Source organism: Onychomys torridus, chromosome 18 (genome assembly GCF_903995425.1).
Source record: "Onychomys torridus chromosome 18, mOncTor1.1, whole genome shotgun sequence".
Lineage (NCBI taxonomy): Eukaryota > Metazoa > Chordata > Mammalia > Rodentia > Cricetidae > Onychomys > Onychomys torridus.
The window spans coordinates 31,199,717-31,223,913 of NC_050460.1; the positions used below are offsets into that span (position 1 = coordinate 31,199,717).

Here is a 24,197-nt window from a genome sequence, read left to right on the forward strand (position 1 = left end):
ATGCAATAAGCCAATCAAGCTGAATTAATAAGTCCGGGTTTAGTAAGCAGAGGAAAGTAATTCCTGGAAAGCAGGAGGGAGAGCACAGGGCAGGTCTGGCAGTCTGGCGACCAGGTCTTAAATAGCTGGCCTGGAACTCACAGAGATCTGTCTGCCTCTGCCTCCCAAGTGCTGGGATTAAAGGCTTGTGCAGCCACCACCCATTGATTTATTTCATTTTTATGTGTATGAGTGTTTTGCTCAAATGTATATTTGTATACTATGTGCATGCTTGGTGCCTGATGAGGTCCAAAGAGGGCTTTGGATTCCCTGAAGCTGGAGTTTTGGATGACTGTGAACCACCATGTGGGTGCTGGGAACTGAACCTAGGTCCTTTGTAAGAACAAGTACTCTTAGCCATTGAGCCACCTCTCCAGCCTCTCATCTGTCTTTCCTGAGACCACGCTCTGCTGTACAAACTCAGGGAACTTACTTCATCAGTCTGGATTGCAGTGGATAAAATGGGTGTGAGAAGATTAGCACAACATGGATTGCTGGAAGCCCGAGACCAGAGACTCTGTGAAGGATATAGACGCACAGTGGTGGTATTCTCAAGAGTTCTGTAAGGGTACACGAGATCTTGTTATGGCTAGCCTACTAATTCTTCTTTCTCTTATTTCCTTTTTAAAACATTTTTCCTTTTTAAAAAATTATTTTTTGAGACATAAAGAATTATGACCCATCAACACCCCCAACTCTTTCTGGATCCACCTCTCTTCCCTACCTAACCAATTTTGTGTCCCTCTTTTTTTTCCCCCCATATCATGTCCAGTTTGCTGTGCCCATTTATTCAGGGATGGTATGGCATTCCATGGGAGTATGGCATCCCCCCAGGAACAGCACTGTTGAAGAGACTGGTTTTCTCCCTCCCAGCAACATCAGTTCCCAATGGATCCCAGGCTAGCGGTAAGACTTCACGTCTAGCTCCCTTCTCCCTGCTGAGATTTGGTTTGGCTTGAGTTTGCACTGGGCTTGTACTTGTTGCCATAACTGCTCTGAGTTCATATGTGCAGCTGCTCTCTCTCTCTCTCTCTCTCTCTCTCTCTCTCTCTCTCTCTCTCTCTCTCTCTCTCTCTCTCTCTCTCTCTCTCTCTCTCTCACACACACACACACACACACACATTGAAAGGAAGAAAGAGAAGAACCTAGAACCTACAGGGAAAAGCAGGTTCTTTAAGACAAATGGAAACCCTGAGCATGTCTAGGAAAACAGCCTGGAACCTTGGAGGGTAACCTGCTCCAAGTCCTGAGCCAGCTTGATGATGGCAATTCCCGATGTAAGGAGAGGATGCTGGTTCTTTGGGAAAGCTGGGAAGCCAAGGTTAGAATAAAAACTCAGGGGCTGAAAACTGAAGACTCGACTTGTATGGCAGTGTACACCTCCTAGCACTAAGGAGGCACAAGTTCAAGGCCAACCCAGTCTATATAGTGAGTTTCAGGTCAGCCAGTGCTACATAGTAAGACTGTCTCAAAAAAAGCACAAAACTCTGACCTTCAAAGGACATTCACACACACACACACACACACACACACACACACACACACACACACACACACCACAAACTGAAGAAAAACATGCATTTCTCTAATCACACTCAGTATTTTTTTGAACATCTAAACTCACATGTGGCTGAGGGCTTTTGTTTTGTTTTGTTTTTCTTTGCCTTGGGGGGGGGGGTTGTTGTCTAGTTGGTTTGGTTTCTCAAGACAGGATTTCTCTATGTATCCCTGGCTGTCCTGGAACTCTCTCTGTAGACCAGGCCAAGGCCACAGACTACCACTAAGTTGTATCCCAAGCCCATAGCTGTTCCTTAAATAAAGATGTCTGTCTTCTGTCTTGAAGATGTGTATGTCCTTTCATTTCATCATTTCTCAGTGAAAATGGCTCCTTGGGATATTGGAGGTAATCAGGCGTGGGTTGCAGCACTGTGCTGTGCTGGCCTTGTCTAGTCACAGGGCCTCAAGCAAGGTATTTAAGGTGTTTGGGACCTACTTTTTCTATCACAAAGACCTCACATCGTAGAATTGCTGTAAATACTGAAGTGGGGTAAGGAGAGACAGGCGAAAAGACACAGCACTTGAGAAGTGGGAGTTTGGGTTTGATTTGCTTTGGTTTTTGGTTTTTACAAAAGATGGTCTCTCGCTATGAAGCTCTGGCTGGCCTGGAACATGCTTTGTAGACTAGGCTGGCCTTGAACTCACAGATTCACCTGCTTCTGCCTCCCAAGTTCTGGGGTTACATCATGCCCAAATCATACTTAGCTTTAAAAAATTTTGTTAATCAATATTTGTTCCCTCGTATCTTTGTTTTTCGTTGTTTTAAACAGTGTTGTTATGTAGCCAAGGCTGACTTCAAACCTTTAATCCTCCTGCCTCTGTCTCCCAAGTGCTGGGATTAAAGGCGTGCGCCACCACCACCCGGCCCCAAATTTTTAAATTCCTATTACATCCATCACTCCTCCACTAAGAACACTTGTCTCCCTCTAACTGGATTAAAACCAAAGCACTGGTTGTAGGTCAATGCCAAGCCTTTGTCTATAAAGTCAAAAGAAATGGAGAGCTTCTGATAGGTTTTGATCAGAGCAAATATAACTTCTTAGTTATTTTAAAGGGTCCCTCTGGCTGTTGACTTTAAATAGATTGTAGGGAACAGGGTGGAAACAGAGAGGCCAGACAGGGGCAAATGGGCCATCTGAAGGAGAAAGGCAAGTGGCTGGGCTGGAGGACAGCCGAGAAGTGGGGAAGTCTAGTTGGATTTCACGTTGTTTTTAGACTTTATTTGTGTGTGTGTGTGTGTGTGTGTGTGTGTGTGTGTGTGTGTGTGTGTTCTGCCTGCAGGTATGTAAGCACTCCATGTGTGTGCAGTACCTGTGGAGGCCAGAAGAGGGAGCCAGATCCTGTCCCCCCCCCATGCCCCCCACCCCCGCCACCTCACCCCCAGAACTGGGGTTACAGATCATTGTGAGCCACCACGTGGATCCTGAGAACTGAACCCAGGTCCTCTACAAGAACAGCAAGTGCTCTTAACCACTGAGCATCTCTCTATCCACTAGCTGGATTTTATTTTTTTTTATTTATTTGTTTGTTTATTTATTTTTATTTATTTATTTCGGTTCAGAGGATTGAATCCAGGGACTAAGTGAGCTATACTATCAGCCCCAGCTATCTAGATTTTTACATAGTCTATGCTTTGTAGCCTCAGGTTAGCTCCAAAAAGACTTACCATGTAGCCCAGGATGGACCTGTACTCACATCCCTATTGCCTTAGGTTTCTGAGTGTGGGGATTACAGGCCTAAACTACCACACCTGGTGAAAAAAAAAATTTTTTTTTTTTAATTTGTTCTGAAAGACAGGATAAGGCACTCACTACCAAGCCTAATTACCTGAGTTTGATTCCCAGGACCCACATGGTGAAAGAGAGAGAAAAGACTCCCAAAAATTGTCCTCTAATTTCTATATATGTACCCTGGCACATGCATGCACGAGCACACACAAATAAATGTAAAATAAAAATTTAAATTTGTTGGAAAATAGTTTTGTAGATGAACAGTCTTATTAAATAAGAAACACAGAGCCAATTACAACGTTAAAAGCCCAAGAGGTCAGAGCAAGAGCTAAGAGCTAAAAACCCTTTCTTACCTTCACTGCCACTGCTGTCCTTCCCCTCAGCAAGAGACCTACTTCCTGTGTGTCTGTCCTTTTATTAACTTTCTGTTCTGCCTTCTCATTGGTTGTAAACCCAACCACATGACCTCCTCATCACTGCCTGTCCATACAGACCTCCAGGTCTTCTATGGTTAGTATTGAGATTAAAGGCCTGTGTCGCCATGCTGGCTGTGTCCTTGAACACACAGAGATCCGCCTAGCTCTGCCTCCCAAGTGCTGGGATTAAAGGCGTGCGCTGCCGCTGCCACCGCCACCGCCGCCACCGCCACCACCAACACCACCCAGCTTCTGCTGTGGCTTTTTTTAAATTATTTTTATTTTTTATTAGCTCTGACCCCCAGGCAACTTTATTTATTAACATACAAATAAAATCACATTTCAGTACAAATAAAATATCACCATATAGTTTGTTTTGTTTTGTTTTGTTTCAAAACAGGGTTTCTCTGTGTAGCTTTGCACCTTTCCTGGATCTCGCTCCATAGACCAGGTTGGCCTCAAACTTACAAAGATCCATCTGCCTCTGCCTCCCTAGTGCTGGGATCAAAGGCGTGTGCCACCACTGCCTGGCTTTGTTTTTTGGGTTTTTTTTTTTTGTTTGTTTGTTTTTTAATCTGAATTTTATGCAATTCTGCAACCCTCAGCATTCAGAAGGCTGAGGCAGGAGAATCTTGAGCTCAAGGCTGTTCTGTCTACTTAGAGACATTGTCTTAAAAAAAAAAATTTCTGGAGGCGCAAGAGAAGGCTAACCACTTAACAGTACTGGCTGTTCTTCAAGAGGACCCAAGTTCTATTCCCTGCACCTGCATTGCAGTTCACAATTGTCAGTAACTCCAGTTCCAGGGGGCATGACATCTTCTGGCCTGTCTGGTGCATATCATATACATGCATACAAACACCCATACACATAAAAGAAATTTTTAAATAAACAAACAAACAAACAAAATCCTGCATTTGGCCATGCCGGGCAGCACAGACCTGTAATCCCACCAGCAGACAATCTCAGACCAGTCTAGGTAACATGGAAAGACTTTCTCTCAAAATAAAAAGTAAGGATGTGGATGGGGTGACACTGGGGTCAGAATTCGGCGGAAGAGCACCAGCCCGGCAGGCACAATTTCAACCTTAACATAGCTAAATATATAAAGAGTACCTGTACTAAATGTGTAGAGACTTACCTTGTGGCCGTTCCATACACAACTATTAATGCATGATTCACACTGTGTTAGATATCAAATAATCTAGAGACAGTGTACAGTAAGCAGCATGGGGGCTGGGCATATCAACTCGACAGTAGAATACTTTTGTGGCATGCATGAGGCTCGGTTTGATAGTGCTTCAGAGAAGAAAAGAAAAGGTTGGGGGCGGGGGAGATACGCAGCCATGGGTTTCAGTATCCTCTAGAGGTCCTGAAACCAGTCCTTTGAGGACACCAAATAACGACTGTGCTTTCAGTGTATAGTCAACATAGTTTGCTGATGAGACATACAGAGATGTGATAGAAAGTGGGGGGCAAAACATAGCTCCAAGAGATTTAGCCATATCAACGGGAAGGACAGAACTACTATACAGAGGGGAAATTGTGGGGAAAGCTGGGTGTAGTAGTGCATGTGGTGGTGGGGATCTGTAATCCCAGCACTGGGGAGGCTGAAGTAGAATGTTTGTGAGGTGGAGGCCAGCCTGAGCTACACAGGGAGTTCAAAACTGATCTGGGCAGCTAGTGAGACCCTATCTCAAAATAATAATAATAATAATAACAACAACAACGAAAGTTGGGGAGCTGTCTCAGTAGAATGCTTGCTGTGTGCCCGGGGTGGTGGCACATGCCTTTAATCCCAGCACTAGGGAGGCAGAGGCAGACCAATCTCTGTGAGTTCAAGGCCAGCCTGGGCTACAGATTGACTTCCAGGACAGCCAAGGCTGCACAGAGAAACCTTGTCTCAAAAAAAAAAAAAACAACAACAACAACAACAAAAAGACAGAAAGAAAGAAAAAGAAAAGAATGCTTGCTATACAAACATGAGGACCTGACTTTAAGTCTCCAGCATCCATATAAAAAGCCAGGAGAGGCCATGTATGCCCAGTGCTATGGGGGAGTGGAGACCAGAGGAATGCTGGGGCCTTGCTGGTAACTCATCTACCTACAGGTTCAGTGAGAGACTGTCTTAGGGCAATAAAGCAGGGATGTCCTCTTCTGGCCTCCCCACCTACATAGACATAAGCACATAACCACAGACATACATCGTACACACAACAAGAAAGAAAATATATTTAAGTAAAAGAGAACTGAGGAGTAACACAATGCTAGGTTGCTTTTAACATGCATGAGTCTCTAGATTCAGCCTCCAGTACAGAAAAAATAAAAAAAAGAGAGGATTACCAGAGTCTTAAAGAAAAAAATGCCAGCTTCATTCTGGTGGTTCTGGATTTGTTTGACTGTTGGACACCTAAGCAGAGAACAGTCACCCTCGTAAAGCCAAATTTCCAATCTTTAAAAGAAGCAATTGGGATCCCAGGAGCAGATATCCCAGGAGGGTTGATCTGCGGTTAGCATGCTAGTTACCTTTCCATAGCTGCCAAAGAGTATCCGACAGAACAGTTGAATGGAGCAAGGATTGATTTCAGTCCATCATGGTGGGGAAGCCATGGCAGCAGAAATGTGTAGTAGCTACTGTTCACATGATGTAGACAGGAAGCTGGAGGAGAATTTGATATACCCTTTTCCAAAGGCCTGCCTTCTTGACCCACTTCCTCCAGCCAGACCCCACCTCTTAAAGACCCCACAGCCTTTAAAATAGTACCACCACTGGAGATAGGTGATTTAAAATGTGAGCCCATAGGGGACGTTTAAGATTCAAGCCTGGGCTAGGCATGGCGGCACACACCTTTAATCCCAGAATTTGGAAAGCAGAGGCCAGGAGGACCTCCATGAGTTTGAGGACAGCCTGGCCTATATAGTGAGTTTCAGGACAGCCAGGCTTAAGGAGACCCTGTTTCAATTAAGCAAAACAAAACAAAAAACCATCAAACATTCAGTGAAGGGGATGTTTGTGTATATCCTGCAATAGACAGACCCCTGATGGCTATTTTCAAATGAACAGTCTTTATGTGGGTTCTTCCTTGCAGAATATCAAATACGGTCCATGTGACCAATGGAGTAGGAATTTAATAGGAAGTAAGTAGCGGTTTATGATTTTGTGAGGCAAGATCACAAGACATACCTCATCTTCCCCCCAACCCCCTTCTGAGACCACTTATTCTCAGAAAAGCCAGTTACCATGCTGTGAGCAGATTGAATGAGGCAAAGCTACAGCCTCTTGCCAGTGGCCAGAGATAAGGACTTGGGAGCGGATTTTCCATCCCCCAATCAAGTATTCATTCACATGACTGCAGCCCCAGACAACACTGAGTACAACGTGTAAGCCAGACCACGCAGATAAACTATTTCCTATTCCTGACCCTCGGGAATTATGACTTAACAAATGTTTACTCTTTTGAGCCACTCAGTTGGGGGTGGTAATTTGTTATGCAGCCAAAAAACAAACAAAACAAAATAACACCAACACCAACATACCTCTCACATTCAAGTGGTGAGGGTGAGCCAAGAAGAAAAGAGAGATTGTCACCTCATGCCATCAAACCTCTGCTTCAACAGACTTAATGCTCTGCCCCAGGATAGCAGAGGGATGGGAAATGGAGAAAGACATAGAGCAGAGAGGGTGGTCAGTGGTGGGACAGTCTGTAGGATAATCATTGGGATACTATTCCAAGAAGGGTGCTTATAGGCCAAGGTGTTGTGTGACTTTACCTGGGTAAACAGGAACCAACATCTGTCTGTTCACACCAGTTGGGGTGCTGGCCACAGACAGACCAAAGAAACAATTCCATCCAAATCTAGTTTAGTTGGGTTTGCTTACAAGAATATGGGTGATGGATCATTCACAGGAGCATAGATGACTCAAAGGCGGCTGTATCACTGAGAAGCCCACTCCAGCAAGGGTGATGGTAAAAAGCTGCATCCCTAGAGCTCCCTGCAAGCAGGCCACTATGCCTGGTGGGAGAGTCTCCTTTCCCCAGCAACTGTCACTCTTGTGTATCCGTGGGGACATCCTGAGACTTGGAAATTTAGTTCAGTTCCCGAGTCCTAGTGAGCCTCTCTTCTCCTGCAAGAGAAGGATGTTTCCATTTCAAGGAAATCCCTACCAACACACGGGTGACCCAAAAGCAACAAAGGCAGTAGTAAGCATGCCACAGGCTAAGCTGAACCTGTCACTCTAAGAATCCACAATCTAAGGCCGGGCGGTGGTGGCACACACCTTTAGTCCCAACACTCGGGAGGCAGAGCCAGGTGGATCTCTGTGAGTTCGAGGCCAGCCTGGTCTAAGAGTGAGATCCAGGACAAGCTCCAAAGCTACACAGAGAAATTCTGTCTCAGGGGGAAAAAAAAAAAGAATCCACACTCTAGGCTGGCAAGGTGGTTAAGTAGGCAAAAGTGCTCACCATTAATGACCTAAGATCTATCCCTAAGACCCACATGGTGGAAGGAGAGAACTGACTCCTGCAAGCTGTCCTTTGACCTCCACATGTGAACCATGCACGGCTTACACTTACACACACACACACATTCACATAAATAACTGTTTTAAGAATCCACGATCTGCTCAGCCCGGGCACACTCTCAGGAGGCTGTAGGATTACCCCAAATTCAAGGTCAGCCTGGGTTACATAGTGAGTTCCAGGCCTGTCAGGGCTACATAGTAAGACCTTGTCACAAGACAACAGAGAAAACTAGAATTCTGGACACAAGTTATACTCAACAAAGCACTGATGACCAAAAGTGGAATGAGGAGGGAGATTAAATTGTGGAAGATTGCTGGGTGGTGATGGTGCATACCTTTAATCCCAGCACTTGGTAGTAGAGGTAGATGGATCTCTGTGAGTTCAAGGCCAGCCTGGTCTACAAAGAATGTTCCAGGACAGCCAGGGTCACACAGAGAAAGCCTGTCTCTAAAAAAAAGAAAAAAAGAAAAGAAAGGAAGGAAGGAAGGAAGGAAGGAAGGAGAAAAAAGACTTTAATTTAAAAAAATATATTTATTTTATTTTGTATGTTTGAATGTTTTACCTCCATGTATTTACCATGTGCATGGTTGGCACCTCCAAAAATCAGAAGAGAGTGTCTGTTGGATCCCATGGACATGGAACTCTAGATAGTTGTGAGCCGACATGTGGGTGTTGGGAACTGAACCTGCAAGAGCAACCAACAAGTGTTCTTAACCACTGAGCCGTCTCTCTAGCTCTCATTTATTTTAAGAAATAATGTATATGTATGTGTGTCTGTGTGTGGGTACATGCATGAAAGTGTAGTTGCCTGCTAAGGCCAGAGAGGGTATCAGAGCCCCTGGAACTGGAGTTCCAGTGAGCTGCCTAACCTGACTAGGAATTGAAGTTAAGTCCTCTGCAAAAGCAGAGCACACTCTTAACAGCTGAGTTCTCTCTCCAACCCCCTGACCAGCTTTATTATTGCTGTTTGTTTTTGAGACAAGGCCTCACCATATAACTCTGGCTGGCATAGAACTTGCTACGTAGACCAGGCTGGTCTCATACTCAGAGAGATCCACCTGCCTGTGCCTCAGGAGTGCTGGGATTAAAGGTGTGCACTGCCACACCCAGCTTTGATTTTTGCTTTGTTTTGTTTTGTTTTGTTTTTTTGAGACAAGGTTTCTCTGTGTAGCTTTGCGCCTTTCCTGGAACTCACATGGTAACCCAGGCTGGCCTCGAACTCACAGAGATCTGCCTGGCTCTGCCTCCTGAGTGCTGGCCTGCCTTTGATTGGGTTTTTAATGTTAAAAGTTATACTAAAACCTCCCAGATTTTCAAAAGAAATTTGATAGAAATTGCTTAGGCACTTTTACTTGGGGAAAAAAATGAAATTCCTCAAAAAAGTATTTACTTTTCTGTTCCTTGAACACAGGTCCACAGGAAGATGAGAAGGGATCCTGAAGGGTTGGAGTCAGGACAAGCATAAATGGGGTCAGAACCCACTTCTGTGTGTACCTTAACAGGTTTCTTAAGCTTTCCAGATCTCCATCGGAAAATGCAATGAGAACTCCACATTGTTCCAAAATAAAGTAAAGTAAGTGTTGGGCACACACCTTTGATCCCAGTACTCAGCACTCAGATCTCTGAGTTCAAGGCCAGCCTGCTCTACATAGTAAGTTCCAGGACACCCAGAGTTACACAGTGAGATCTTGTTTCGGAAAAAAAAAAAAAAATTAAATTAAATTAAATTAAACATAACATACATAAACAAAAAGACGTAAAGTAAGCAAGGATTTGTGCTGCCAATGGGGCTGGGCATGGAATAAGAAACAGAGAAAAGAAACAAATAATAATGACTAGTTTTCTTAATTTTTCATTACCATGCTGCCAAGCCTAAGGACCTGAGTTCAAGTCCCGGTGCCCACATAGCAGAAGGAGAAAACTAACTCTGGAAAAAGTTGTCCTCTGATCACCAAACATGTACAGCAGTACACACGCACACACACACACACACACACACACACACACACACACACACACACTAAAATAAATAAGTACAAAAATTTTTTTTCAATAGATTTGTTTTTAATTTAGCAGTTGATTCTCAGTACCCACAGGGAAGCTCAGTCTGTAACTCCAGTCCCAGGGTACCTGATACCCTCTTCTGCTCTCCCAAGGACCCTGAACACACATGGCACACAGACATATATTTAGGCAAACTTTTATAGTCATAAAATCTAAAAAAAAAAAAAATTATTTATTTATTTATTTATTTTTGGTTTTTTGAGACAGGGTTTCTCTGTGTAGCTTTGGAGCCTGTCCTGGAACTCACTTTGTAGACCAGGCTGGCCTTGAACTCACAGAGATCCGCCTGCCTTTGCCTCACAGGTGCTGGCATTAAAAGCTTGGCCACCACTGCCCGGCAATTTTTTTTTTTTTAAACACACCATGGAAGATGAAGGAGTGCCCATCCCCAAGGACAGGAGTGGAGTGAACCACAGAGAGGTCAGGCCCTAGAACAGATCCAAGTATCCATTACCATTCAATCCAAGTTAGCCTTTTCCTTGATGTACTAGAAACAGTTGTGTTTTTCCCCTTTGGTTGACTAATTAATATCTGTTCATTTGTTCTTATAGCAAAATCCCTGAGGCCAGTTAACTTATCAAGAACAGAGGTTCACTGGCTCTGGTGTGTGAGCAGCCAGCGAGAACCTCTGCCTACATGTACCTAACATGGGAGAAGGGCATGCCATGGAAAGACTGAAAGCATGCCAGGTCCTCTCTTCCTCTTCCAGGGTCACTACCACCCTCATTCTAGTGACCTTGCCTCATCCTAATTCTTTCTCAAAGTCTCTAGTTCCAGATACCATCAACACATGACTTTGGGGACTGAATTTCCAACACATGAATTCCAGGGGACACACCCAAACTCTAGCCCCAGGAAGGACTGTTCAGCCAAGAATTTAAATGAGGACGGAGCCTGCCTCTGATTCAGTCCCTTTGTGTAAAAGGCCCCAAGGCCCAGCAGCACACACTACAGGCTCTCCAAGGAGCTTGTGTGGTGGCAATTGTTCAGGGAAACCTGAGAAAATCTGGACACCTGGGAATGAAGACCGTCTATCCTGATTTCTGGGTGGAGCAGGAACACAACAAAACTTGCCTCATTGATTTGCCCAAGGTGATTGATTGCCACATTGTGAAGTCACCATGTGTCTTAGAGTTACTATTGCTGTGATGAAACACCATGACCAAAGCAACCTGGGGAGGAAAGGGTTTATTCAGTTTATGCTTCCACATCATAGATCATCATCAAAGGAAGTCAGGACAAGAACTCACACAGGGCAGGAACCTGGAGGCAGCAGCTAATGCAGAGGCCATGGAAGGGTGCTGCTTACTGGCTTGCTCCTCATGGCTTGCTCAATCTTCTTTCTTATAGAACTCAGGACCACCAGCCCAGGGATGGTACCACCCACAATGGGTGAGGTGGTAGGACCCTCCCCTATCAATCACTAATTAAGAAAATGCCCTACAGTGAGATCTTATGGGGCATTTTCTCAGTTGAGGCTCCCTCCTTTCAGATGACTCTCCCTTGTGTTAAGTGGACATAAAACTAATCAGCACACCATCAATGTGAACACCGATAACAGAGAACTGACAAAGAGAACATTCTAAGCCTCCTCAAGGGCAGTTCCAGCAGAATGCGTATAGCAACACATGAGACCTGTATTATTCTTGCTGTGGATTGGTCAAGAAATCAGTTTAAGCTGGGTGGTGGTGGCACACATCTTTAATTCTAGCACTTGAGAGACAGAGGCAGATGGCTCTCTGAGTTCGAGGCCAGCCTGGTTTAGAGTGAGTTCTAGGACAGCACTACACAGCACTACCCAGGGCTACACAGAGAAACTGTCTCAATAAACAAACAAATTTGACTGGGTCAAGATCAGACTTTTTTCTCTGTCTCTTAGGAAATAAAAAACCAGGGCCAGAGGGAAGGCTCAATGGTTAAGAGCTCTTGCAGAGAGGATCTGAGTTCAGTCCCCAGCATCCACATAGTGACTCACCCATTTATAATTCCAGTTTCAAGGGTTCTAAAACCCTCCTCTGACCTCCATGGACACCAGGTACACATGTGGTGCACATACATACATGCAGGAAAAACACATACACAGAAAATTAAATAAATCTTAAAACATAAAATACAGCACAGGGGCTGGAGAGATGGCTCAGGAGCTCAGAGTACATACAGCTGAGTTGGGTCCAGTACCACATCCTGTGGCTCACAACTGCTTCTAACTCCAGCTCCTCCAGCTCCTCCAGCTTCTCCAGCTCCTCCGGCTCCTCCAGCTCCTCTAGAGAGGAAAGAGGAGAGAGCTTGCGCACAAGGAGTTAAAAATAGCGCCAGGAAACAGACTTGTAGTTTTGTATCTAAAGCCACTGGCTAAATGCTTCCTCCTCTTCTGCCCTAACCCGTGACACTGTCGTTCCTGCCTCTTTTTATTTTGTTTTTTGAGACAGGGTTTCTCTCTGTAGCCCTGGCTAGCCTGGAACTCCCTTTGTAGACCAGGCTGGCCTCAGACTCGTAGAGATCCACCTGCCTCTACCTCCTGAGTACTGACTGGGATTAAAGGTGTGAGCCACCAAGCCCGGCTTAACAATATTTTTAAAAGCTGAGGAGATGGCTCATGGAACTGGTAGATGCCCCATATGTGTGGTGACCCCAACCTCAAAAGGCAGAAGCAGGGAATCCTTAGAAGAAGCTGGCTGGCAGGACTGGCCATATTGGTGAGCTCTGGGTGTGAGAGACATTGCCTCTGTCTCCCCAAGGGTTGCACACATGGGAGCTTCTGTGGAATTTCTTTGCAGTTAATTTTAGCCAAAGCCAGGTGGGCACTGGAATGGTCATTAATCCTTATAATAATTCTCTTGATATTCTTCTCTCCTTTTCTCCATGCTGTAGATTGAACAACATATTGAACAGGGTCTGGCATATGCTAGGCAAAGCAATCCACCATGCGAACTACATCACTCGCTGCCTAACAGGGCTTCTGTGTTGTTCTAGGGTCCAGAATCCAAGGGCATCGGGGCTTTCAGCTTCCTGTAAACCTAAGGAACGATTACTGATGACCTACAACATGCTGTCCTTTGGGTTTTCTCTTATTCTTTTCAGGCAAGGTTGCCTCTATCTGTTAATTATTTAGGATAAGAAGCTTGAGGAAGTCAGACTTGCCAAGGCCAGGAATGAGTATACCCATTGATCAGCTTCAAATCCACACAAGGGTCAGACCCTGGTCAGGTGCTAAGGGCCAGTGATCCCAAGCACTTCGCTTTTAATCCTTTGTAAATATTCCACGTTTGTTATCTCAGTCCTTCGTTTTCTCTAGTGATCTCTGGTTAATCCCTTACAAGGCAGAAAGGTCAGGGCTGGGGGTGTAGCTTATTGGTAGAGCATTTCTTTACATGTGTGAAGACCTGAGTTCTCTCTCCAGCACTGTATAACAAAGCACCTTGAAGAGGTGGGTGGGATGGCACTTGCCTGTAATGTCAGCACTCAGAGCTTGATAGCCTGGGTGACCCTGCCACAAACAAATAAAAAGACAACCCACTGAATGGAAGATAATAGATGTTAATTACAATCTTAGAACCAAGGACTTGTTTTAAGACTATATAAAGAACCAGAGATGTAGCTCAAGGCTAGAACACTTTCCTGCTACTCAAGTGAAAACCTTAGGTTTGATCCCTACACCAAAGAATCAAAAGAGATAGAGACAGACAGACAGACAGAGAATCTTTTTGTGTTTTTCGGAAGCAGAAGAAAAATCTTGCTGGGGTAACCAGACTTGGAGACAGTGGATGTTCCAGTGTGGAGGTAGCAGTGGGTAGCAGAGGGAAGAGAAGGGTGAGTCCTGGAGTCTACAGGGACCCTCAGATCCTTGTGACCTGGTGCTCTTTACAGGGGCTCTGGATAAGCAGGGCTTGGGGTTTCCTGGATGCTGAACTGTAGGCTTCTCTCTCCCCGATTTGTGTAGACTTCCCGGTTCTGACCCTTTTGAAGACCTGCCTCCAGCTCCCCTCTACCCAGCCTCACTTCCACTCCGGCTTCCTTGCTTCCCTCCCCACAGAGGCCGAAGTGTCCAGATGTGATCTTTTTTTTTTTTTTTTTTTTGGTGCCTATCCTAGATCTAGCTCTGTAGACCAGGCTGGCCTGGAACTCACAGAGATCCACCTGGCTCTGCCTTTTGAGTGCTGGGATTGAAGGCGTGCACCGCTACCTCCCGGCCCAGATGTGATCTTGTTTGATCCTAGGTGACCTATCTCTCAGTATCTCCCTCCTGCCCTGCCATTCTCTACGGATATTCCTCTGGAGAAAAGGGAAGAGAAGAACAAGACTGTGTGGCCAAGGGTAGATGGGGACACTCAGTGATTAAAAAAAGAAGGAGGGCAGCGAGGGAGGAACCTACTATTATTGTTTTGCTAAATGACCATGTTGCCAAACTGCATTTTAAATATTTATGGGTATACCCATAGATTTGTGCTGTTCTCTCCTTTGGTCGGTGAAGCATCTTCATGCAAGGGGACGCAGAAGTAGTCGAAGTGCTGAGAATGAGTGAGCGACTCTGAGTGCTCAGCCCTAAGTACTCAGCCCTAAGTGGGACTTATACTAATAGCTCCCTCCTCCATCTGCATCACTAAGGCTCAGGGAATGTTTTAGGAGACTAGGGGCAGGGCGGGGGTGGGGGTGGGCGTGGGGGAGGCTATAAAAGCAGGATGGTGGAGAGCAGAGCTGGGAAGTGCTATCTTATGGACATGCCGTGGTCACTACCCTGAAGAACTAATAACAGTCATGGTTACCAGATCAGGCCAGTCAAATTTTCGGAATGGATGGAGGAGAGGCTCATGAAATCCTCCGCCCCTAGCTGAGAAACTATGCGCAGTTAAGAGCTGGTAGGAAAGGAAAGGTAAATTCTCTTCGTGATTGTGGCCACTGGTAGGCTGCCCATGTTCCAGGTTATAACCCCACACCCAAACACGTATGGGTAGCACTAATCTGACTCTAATAAGTGAGACATGAGGTTGGAGGGAGACATATTATGGGTTGGAGGTCCAGGGGGTGTTGAAAAGGGGAGCAGATATGATCAAAACGCATTGACTATATGTATGAATTTTTTTTTCAAAGCAAGGGACAGGGGTGTGTCCTCTGTAAAAATCCTGGCTACATGATATATATAAAATAACCACTGTATAAGCACATCTATTGAATTCTTGCCATAACCTGTGAAGACCTTACCACGTGTCATCATACAGCACTCAAGAATGTTCCAGAACTGCAGGCCTCATGGGTAGTCAGCAGCTGAACCAATCCCCATGGTGCCTGCAGAACTCTAACCCCCAACACTGGGGCATCCAGCCTCCTGTGGTTCTGTCCCCAAGGAGAATACCATTCCAGGTGCCCAAGGGACCTTTGAAACCTACTTACCCAATTAATACCAACTGTCCCTCTGCTGTGTGGCTTGGTATTCATGCCTGAGCCACATCCTTTCCTTGGTCTGGCCCTCTAACTTGATGTTTTCACTTTATTCTCTGACTCAGTGAAGTCAGAAATCATGACACTCTCTACACCTAGGTCCCCACGCCCTCACTTGCTGGGATGATTTGACTTGCTGGGATGATTTGGGTTGGGATTTGCACTAATTTTTAGCTCATTTTGTCCTATTCAGGGAGAAAGGTCCCTTCCCTCCCGAGACAATGCAATCAATGTCTTGGACATGTCCTACAAATAACAAGGACACATGTAGGCTTATGAGGGGACTTGGGCACAGGCTGCTATACATACGGATGATGGCTTACACCATCCCCTGCTGTCCTCAAACAGGTTTTCCACTCCAGGGTCCATGACACACCCCATCCGACTTCCAGTATGGGTTCAGGGCAGGCTGTAGACCCTGGGCATCATTAGCCGAAAGGCAGTTTGGGTTTTTTGTTTTGTTTTGTTTTTTGGGTCCCCCCCCCCCAACACATTTCCTCCATCTTGGGAACCTAGAAGTTGAAGAGACTAAGAATCCAGCTTGGAAGGGTTAGATCCTGGTTCACTAATTCAGAGGCCTTCATCATTCAAGCCCCAGCATTAGTGTGATGTCGGGGACAAGAGAAAGAGTGATACCCTTAAGGTAGCTTCATGCCTCGGACTACGAAGAAGCGGTTGTAACTATGGGAGAGGTAGACACCCTGCCATAGGCTCTACCCTAGAAAAGACCATCCAGGCCCAAAGAGCTCATGAACAGAATGATTTGAAATGCTCGTCGCCTAAGGAGGACCTTCACTCAAACTCCTTACTTGCAAAAGGAGACAACTCAGTCAGGCGGTGGTGGCACACACCTTTAATCCCAGCACTCGGGAGGCAGAGCCAGGTGGATCTCTGTGAGTTCGAGGCCAGCCTGGGCTACAGAGTGAGTTCCAGGAAAGGCGCAAAGCTACACAGAGAAACCATTTCGAAAAACCAAAACCAAACCAAAACAAAACAAAACAAAAACAACAAAACAACAACAAAAAAACAAAACAAAGCAAAAGGAGACAACTCAGATGAGTAAGGATTTGCCATCCTGAGGCAGAGAGACAGGTGCTTTTCTCTGTCCCCAAAGAGAGAAGTTTCTCCACTTTCACAGCCTAGATGTTGTGAGCCATCCATCCATCCAGATTACCTGATGTTATATGCTTTGTTTTTGTTTTTTCATTTTTATTTATTTATTTTCTATTATCAGCTTGATACAGTACAAATTCTTATCCTAATAGTGAAATGTTTCACTGAGGTTTGCCCAGTGATTGAGTAAAACCAAAACTTGTTATAAGCCACAGTCATCCTAGGGTCCCCCCTGCTATGTAGCCTCCCTGGATCTGTGGGTTACAGTCTGATTGTTCTTTGTTTTACATCTAGAATCCACTTATGAGTGAGTACATACCATGTTTGTCCTTCTGGGTTTGGGTTACCTCACTCAGGATGATATTTTCTAGTTCCATCCATTTGCCTGCAAATTTCATGCTGTCATTGTTTTTCTCTGCTGAGTAGTACTCCACTGTGTATATGTACCACATTTTCTTAATCCATTCTTCAGTTGATGGGCATCTAGGTTGTTTCCAGGTTCTGGCTATTACAAATAGTGCTGCTTTGAACATAGTTGAGCTTGTATCTTTGTGGTATGATTGAGCACTCCTTGGGTATGACTGGGTCTTGAGGTAGATCAATTCCCAATGTTCTGAGAAATTGCCATACTGATTTCCTCAGTGGTTGTACAAGTTTGCATTCCCACCAACAATGGAGGAGTGTTCCCTTTGATCCACATCCTCTCCAACATAGGCTGTCATTAGTGTTTTTGATCATAGCCATTCTGACAGGTGTAAGGTGGTATCTCAGAGTCATTTTGATTTGCATTTTTTTCCTGATGACTAAGGATGTTGAGCATTTCTTTAAATGTCTTTCCGCCATTTGAGATTCTTCTTTTGAGAATTCTGTCTTCCTGATGATATATGCCATAGATTCTTTTCTATGTTACTCTATGAGAAAGTATGGCAGATGCCCTAGCTAGAGGTGCAATCTGACAGCCACAAACACTGAATCACAAGCCTGACCACCTCCTCTATCACCATTTATTTGTTTATTTATTTAATGTGTGTGTGTGTGTGTGTGTGTGTGTGAGAGAGAGAGAGAGAGAGAGAGAGAGGGGTCAGGTACATTCTTCCACTACAGTCCACCTTGTTTTGTTGAGACAGGGTCTCTCATTTACTCTGGAGCTCACTGATGTGGCCTGACTGGCTCACAACAAGTCCCAGGGATCCTCCAGTCTTTGTCTCTCAGGGTTGGGATCACAGACATGCGCTGTTACACACACCCTTTTTACCTGAGTGCTGAAGAGCAAACTCAGGTTCTCATGCTTAACGTGGCAGGCACGTTAATAACTGAGCCGTCTCCCCAGGTCCCGTCGCTCATTCATTTTTTATAGAGCAAGTCCTGTTTGCTCTGCTAGATCAAAGGGGAATGTCATTTCTTTTTAAATTTATTTAATTTATGTGTTTGACCTTTAATCCCAGCACTTGGGAGGCTCGGATATTATTATGATTATTATTGGTATTTTGAGACAAGGTTTCTTTGTGTAGTTCTGGAACTCGCTCTGTAGACCAGGCTAGCATCCAACTCAGAGATCTGCCTGTCTTTGCCTCCCGAGTGCTGGGATTAAAGGCGTCGTGCACCACCACTGCTCCAAATTTCATTTCTTTGCTTTGTGGCATCTACTCGTGTTCCCCTAATCACTATGGGAATCCAATTGTGAATTCACCTGACTTTAACAGACAGTGTGTTTCTTAGCAGACCCTCACCATTGTTCCTATCTTGCTTTTTTTAACCCCTGCTCTTTACATCTACTTTTAACCCGAGTGCTGTCTTTTCTTCCCCTCTGTTGGCTTCTGTTACTTACACTGAGTGTCAACCTACAGCCCCAAAAGGGCAAAACAAAAATAGCCAATTGGTCGATAACAGAATGCAAAAGTTTGTAAGGACAGAAAGGACAGGCAGGGGGGCCCATGGACAACTGGGATGATGAGGAAGCCTGGGAGAAGATTTTTTGGGACCTGGGTTGCTTTCAGACAATGCAGGTGGCTCTTCCATGTTGAAGGAGACAAGGAGGGGACAGGAAGTTTTGGCCAGTGCCCAACCTGAGGCTACTGTTCACTGAAAACCTAGTCTTCTGGACACACTGTGTGTGTGAGGTGAGGCACAAGGAACTTCCTCCAGTGGGTTGTTTACAGAAACCGCACCCTTGATGCCAGAGCATCAAGTTCAGCTTCTGCTACCAAGCCTCCCCTACAACACGGCATGAGTGTTCCCTTCTGTTTAGGCTTTTTGCTGCTGGTATTGATTGTTGCTTTTATTGGTAGACTGTGTACCAAAGTAAAAATAAGCATGAGAGTTTGTTCAGGGAGACAGTGAAGAGCTTTCTGTGTCTCCAGGGTCTGGGGAAGCCTTGCTGGGAAACCCAGGGGTCAACCCAGTCCCGGCTGCTTAGTGTAGCTCTGCAACTAAGATAAGGATGTTTGTCATCGTGTCCTGCCCTTTACAGGGTGGACAGCTGTGGGTGGATGGCTGTGGTCATCCTCACACACTCAGTTCATAGCTGCCAAATGACATCCAAGTAGGGCTGTCCAGGAAGCAGTGATCTCAAGGCTAGAAGAGCAGCCACACCTCTGTTCATTTCCACATGCAGCTGCCTCAGCTGGCCAGTCACCACAATTTGGGGTTAAGGGTATGGTTCTGAAAGAGCAGGCATCGACAACTATTACTACATAGGCAAAGCGGATTCCCAGAGAGTTGTCCTGTCATGTTCAACGTGGAAGCCAATTGTTCCCACATACTTAGCCAGGTGGTGCTGTGTTATCATTCTGTCTGCCATCAAATTAAAAACTAAAACTATAACTAAAAAAATACAACCAATCCAGGCATGGTGGTGCATGCCTGTAAACCCCTGCGCTTGGGAGGTGAAGGGAGGAGGATCAGGAGTTCAAGTTCAGCCTCAGATTTTGAGAGTTCAAAGCTATATTGGGCCACCTAAGCTCTTGTTTCAAAACAAAACAATCGTTCTTACTGTCATTTACGGACAGGAACTAGGATTAACGGCAGGGATCTGAAAGGCCTCGGATTTGTGCCTAGGTTCTTACAGAGGCAAAATACTTTTGTGTTGCCAGAAAGAAACTGTTCTGTACGTATTTATTTGCTTATTGCCATTTTTTTTTTCAGGTTCTAGGATGTAAACTAAGGTGGGCAAGGATTTTGGCTTGCTCCTTGTTATATCTTCAGACCTTGAAACAAGTGTCTGGCACACATTGGGTATTCAGTAAAAACCCATCCCTAAATAGAAATGACAGGTGGCAAACCCAAGTTAGAGCCTGGCCCCTCTAGGCGCTTTAGTGGTCGGGTAGAGCCTCTAGGCAGAAGCGAGCAGCCAGCGGGCTAGGGGGAGTTCGGGTGCAGTGACAACCTACTTCTGGCCTCCAGCCAAGGTCAGCAAAAATCTCAAAAGTGAGGAGATCGTAATGCCAGCCTGAGTCCTCAGGTTCCCTTTTCTTTTTCTAAATCAGGAAATGCATTTTTCTCCCTGTGCCCGCGGAGAAGCGCCGCCCGCCCCAGAGCCGAGCTACAGCGTGCAGAGCACCCGGAAGGAGCCGGGCGCGCGGGGCCCGGGAGCCGGGCTCCCCAAGGAGGAGCGCGGGGAGAAGTCGGGCGCCGCGCGGAGGTTCGACTTGGGCGCACCCACGCCGCGTTCGCTTAGCGCCGTTCCACCTTAAGCGCGCAGACCTCCTTAAGCCGGGCGCGTGAGCGCGAGTGGGGGCGGGACCTCTCATGCAAATAAGGGGCGTGGGGCGGCGGGGCGGGGCGGGCGGGGCGCGGCCTGACGTCAGGCCCGCTGCTGGGGCAGTTGGCGCGGCGGCGGCGGAGCGGCAGGAGGGCAGGAGCGGCGGCGCCGAGTGAGGCGCGCGGCGGGGCGCGGGCAGCGGCGGGGCCGGAGCAACATGGCGCCGGGGGGGCGGGGGCGGGCGGCGGGACGGCTGGCCGGCCCGAGGGCGCCTCCTCCTGGCCGCGCTGCTGCTGCTGCTATGGACGCGGGCGGCCAGCGGCCAGAGCAGCCCCCAGCAGAGCGTGATCCTGGGCATGAGGCTGGCGAGCTGCAACAAGTCGTGCGGGATGAACCCGGATGGCGTCATCTTCGTGTCCGAGGGCAGCACGGTGAACTTGAGGCTCTACGGCCACAGCCTGGGCGAGATCTCCAGCAACCTGATCTCCTTCACCGAGGTGGACGACGCCGAGACGGTCCACAACTCCACCAACTGCCTGGAGCTCACCAAGGACTTAGTGGTCCAGCGGCTGGTCAACGTGAGCCGCGGGAACACGTCGGGGATGCTAGTGGTGCTCACCAAGTTCCTGCGGAGGAGCGAGAACATGAAGCTGTACGCGCTGTGCACCCGGGCCCGGGCGGACGGGCCCTGGCTCAAATGGACGGACAAGGACTCCCTGCTCTTCATGGTGGAGGAGCATGGGAGGTTTCTGCCGCTCTGGCTGCACATCCTTCTCATTTTGGTGCTGTTAGTGCTGTCGGGCATATTTTCTGGCCTCAACCTGGGGCTTATGGCCCTGGACCCGATGGAGCTGCGCATTGTGCAGAACTGTGGAACTGAAAAGGAGAGAAGGTACGCCCGCAAGATAGAGCCCATCCGGCGCAAGGGCAACTACTTGCTCTGTTCGCTGCTCCTGGGGAATGTGCTAGTCAACACCTCCCTCACCATCCTTCTAGACAACCTCATCGGGTCTGGCATCATGGCAGTGGCCTCCTCCACCATTGGCATTGTTATCTTTGGGGAGATCTTACCTCAAGCCCTGTGCTCCCGACACGGGCTGGCTGTGGGTGCCAACACTATTGTTCTCACCAAATTCTTCATGCTGCTCACCTTTCCTCTGAGTTTCCCCATTAGCAAACTCCTGGACTTCGTCTTGGGTCAGGAGATTCGCACTGTTTACAATCGGGAGAAGCTGATGGAGATGTTGAAGGTGACAGAACCCTATAATGACCTGGTGAAGGAGGAATTAAATATGATCCAGGGCGCCCTGGAACTAAGGACCAAAACTGTGGAGGATATCATGACCCAGCTCCACGACTGCTTCATGATCCGTAGTGATGCCATCCTGGACTTCAACACCATGTCGGAGATAATGGACAGTGGCTATACGCGCATTCCTGTGTTTGAAGATGAGCAGTCCAATATCGTAGATATCCTTTATATCAAAGACTTGGCTTTCGTGGACCCTGACGACTGCACCCCGCTCAAGACCATCACTCGTTTCTACAACCACCCAGTTCATTTTGTTTTCCATGACACCAAGCTGGATGCCATGCTGGAGGAATTCAAGAAGGGTAAGGACTGGTGTAGTTCCTGGTTAAATTCCCTCTCGACACCTCTTGATGCCCCTGAGGCATCCCCTGCATGTTTTGTGCCTGCTGGTTTTACTCTTCCATTTGTGTGATTGGGTCTGTGTCCCTCCGTCCATCTATCTCTTCCTATGCCCCTGAAGTGAATGTTATCAGGTGCAGCAGAAACCATTTTCAAGCCTTTGCCTTCTGCCAGGTACTGTTGTGCTTTGTGTTCAGTTGAATCGAAAAGAGACACACTTGTCTGGAGCTGGGGGAGGGATACAGAGAAAGGCTCCGTGCCTGTGAAGAGGCAAACACCAGGCCTCACCGAGATTTAGAGGGTGAGGAGGGGAGGTAGCCGGAGGGCTGAGGGTGTCCCAGGGGAGGAGACATTTGAGGGGAATCTTAAAAGATGTACTGGCTTGGTCCTGGATCAGACCCCTCTTGTGAGGAAGCTGAGGATTGTGCTTGTGGCTCAGCAGGTGGTCCTGTCTTGTGGACCTCTCTTAGCTCTGCTGGTCAGTGACCACCAGGAGAGAGGCTGGAGCATTTGCCCACCTCCTCCCTCGAGTTTGTTCTGAGGTTGGAGCTCTGGAAGGTTTGGGGGCAGGGAAGTACCGTCAGTGGCCCTCTAGCCCACAGAAGCGTAATTGGGAGGTCTCTCCTTGGCTCCCCGACTCACAACAATGCCAAGTAGCAGTTTCCACTGTTTAACAGAAGCCTGGAGACCAAGCTTTGGTCATTGTTCCTCCTTTCCCAGGTGCCCAACATAAACTTGCCCCACCCCACCCCCAATCTTAAGCTGGCCTTGCCCTGCTCTCTCTGTCTCTCTCTCTCTTCCTCTGTCTCTGTGTGTGTTTTCTAACGTGTGCTTGGCTAGCTCCCAGGTAGATGGTTTATTCTCAAAGCTCTAGGCACACACCCCTTTCCTTATTCCCGACAAAGACGTCTTCCCTCTTCTATCCTGAAACCCTCAAAGTGGCTGTAAACAAGGTGATTATAGAGTAAAACCCTCCCAGGCTGAAGGAGGTGAGGAAGCAGAAAGGGCAACACTTTTGAGAAGAACCTGAGGCCATTTTGTAATTTTCTTCATAATCGTGGCCCCAACCGTCTTCCCGTATGTAGAGCTGTGTCTGGCAAAGGCCCAAGCTAACCTAGGAACCACTTTTGAACCCTACTTGTGGATAAGCCTGGGGTGGTTTCTGAACTGGAAGGTGGTGGACAGTCTTGAATTGGGATCAGGAGAGAAGGAATGGTCTTGCCAGATTTGGCCTTAAAAGGTGTACTTGGGTCAAGTCAGGGTCAGGGTCAATGCCAAAGGGGCAGATTGGTACCCTCTCTTTTAAGTGTTCTAGACAGATCTCAGCATCAGAGCTAAACCAAGACAGGAGATAGGCTGGGTGGCATGGAAGGATATTTGAGGGTACAGCCCCAGGTGCCTGTTTTGCCCAGGGTCAGAGTCGGGGTACAGGGGCAGTAGGGAGTGTGTCTCACCTTGGTCTTGCAGCTAGGGACCCTGACCATTTCTCTCCAGTGATTTCATTAGGACCCTGGTAAAGACTCACATGGCGGCTTCCTTCTCACCTGCCTCTGTGGTCTTTGAGGTGGTTGCTGGTGACATACATACCCACAAGTACCTCCCCATCAGTTTGCTCAGATCTGGATCCGACTAGTATGGATTGGCTCAATTTGGTGTCCAGCTCCTGATCAGCAGGGCTGAACTCTGTTATGTGGGAGCATGCTGGGTCTGGGCAAGTCATCTTTGGACTCTACTCTGTCCTGTGAAGAAGTGTACTTTCATTGAGTTGGAAAAACACGGAGCTGGCATCCCTGAGGCCGGAGCTCTTCTGGGCTGAACCCTCTCCCAGAGTTGGTCCACTAAAGAGTGTGGATCCCAAGCAGTTCACAGGGAGGCAGGTACAGTCTACCCAGTGCATCAGGACACTGGAGATGTCACTGTGTCACGGCAGTCACCCCTATGAACAGACCCTGGGCCTTGTGTGGTTCCTT

At 47.0% G+C, this 24,197-nt stretch overlaps 1 protein-coding gene across 2 annotated transcripts in view; it reads left to right on the plus strand.

The window, feature by feature from the left end:
* The first annotated feature begins 20,857 nt into the window (after positions 1 to 20,857).
* Cnnm4 (cyclin and CBS domain divalent metal cation transport mediator 4) overlaps positions 20,858 to 24,197 on the plus strand; it is a 45,006-nt gene continuing 41,666 nt past the window's right edge. For both annotated transcript variants that reach the window (XM_036168400.1, XM_036168401.1), the window contains exon 1: positions 20,858 to 22,190. In XM_036168400.1, coding sequence (XP_036024293.1) covers positions 20,933 to 22,190 — 1,258 coding nt within the window. In that variant the 5' untranslated portion in view covers positions 20,858 to 20,932. The remainder of the gene's footprint in view (positions 22,191 to 24,197) is intronic.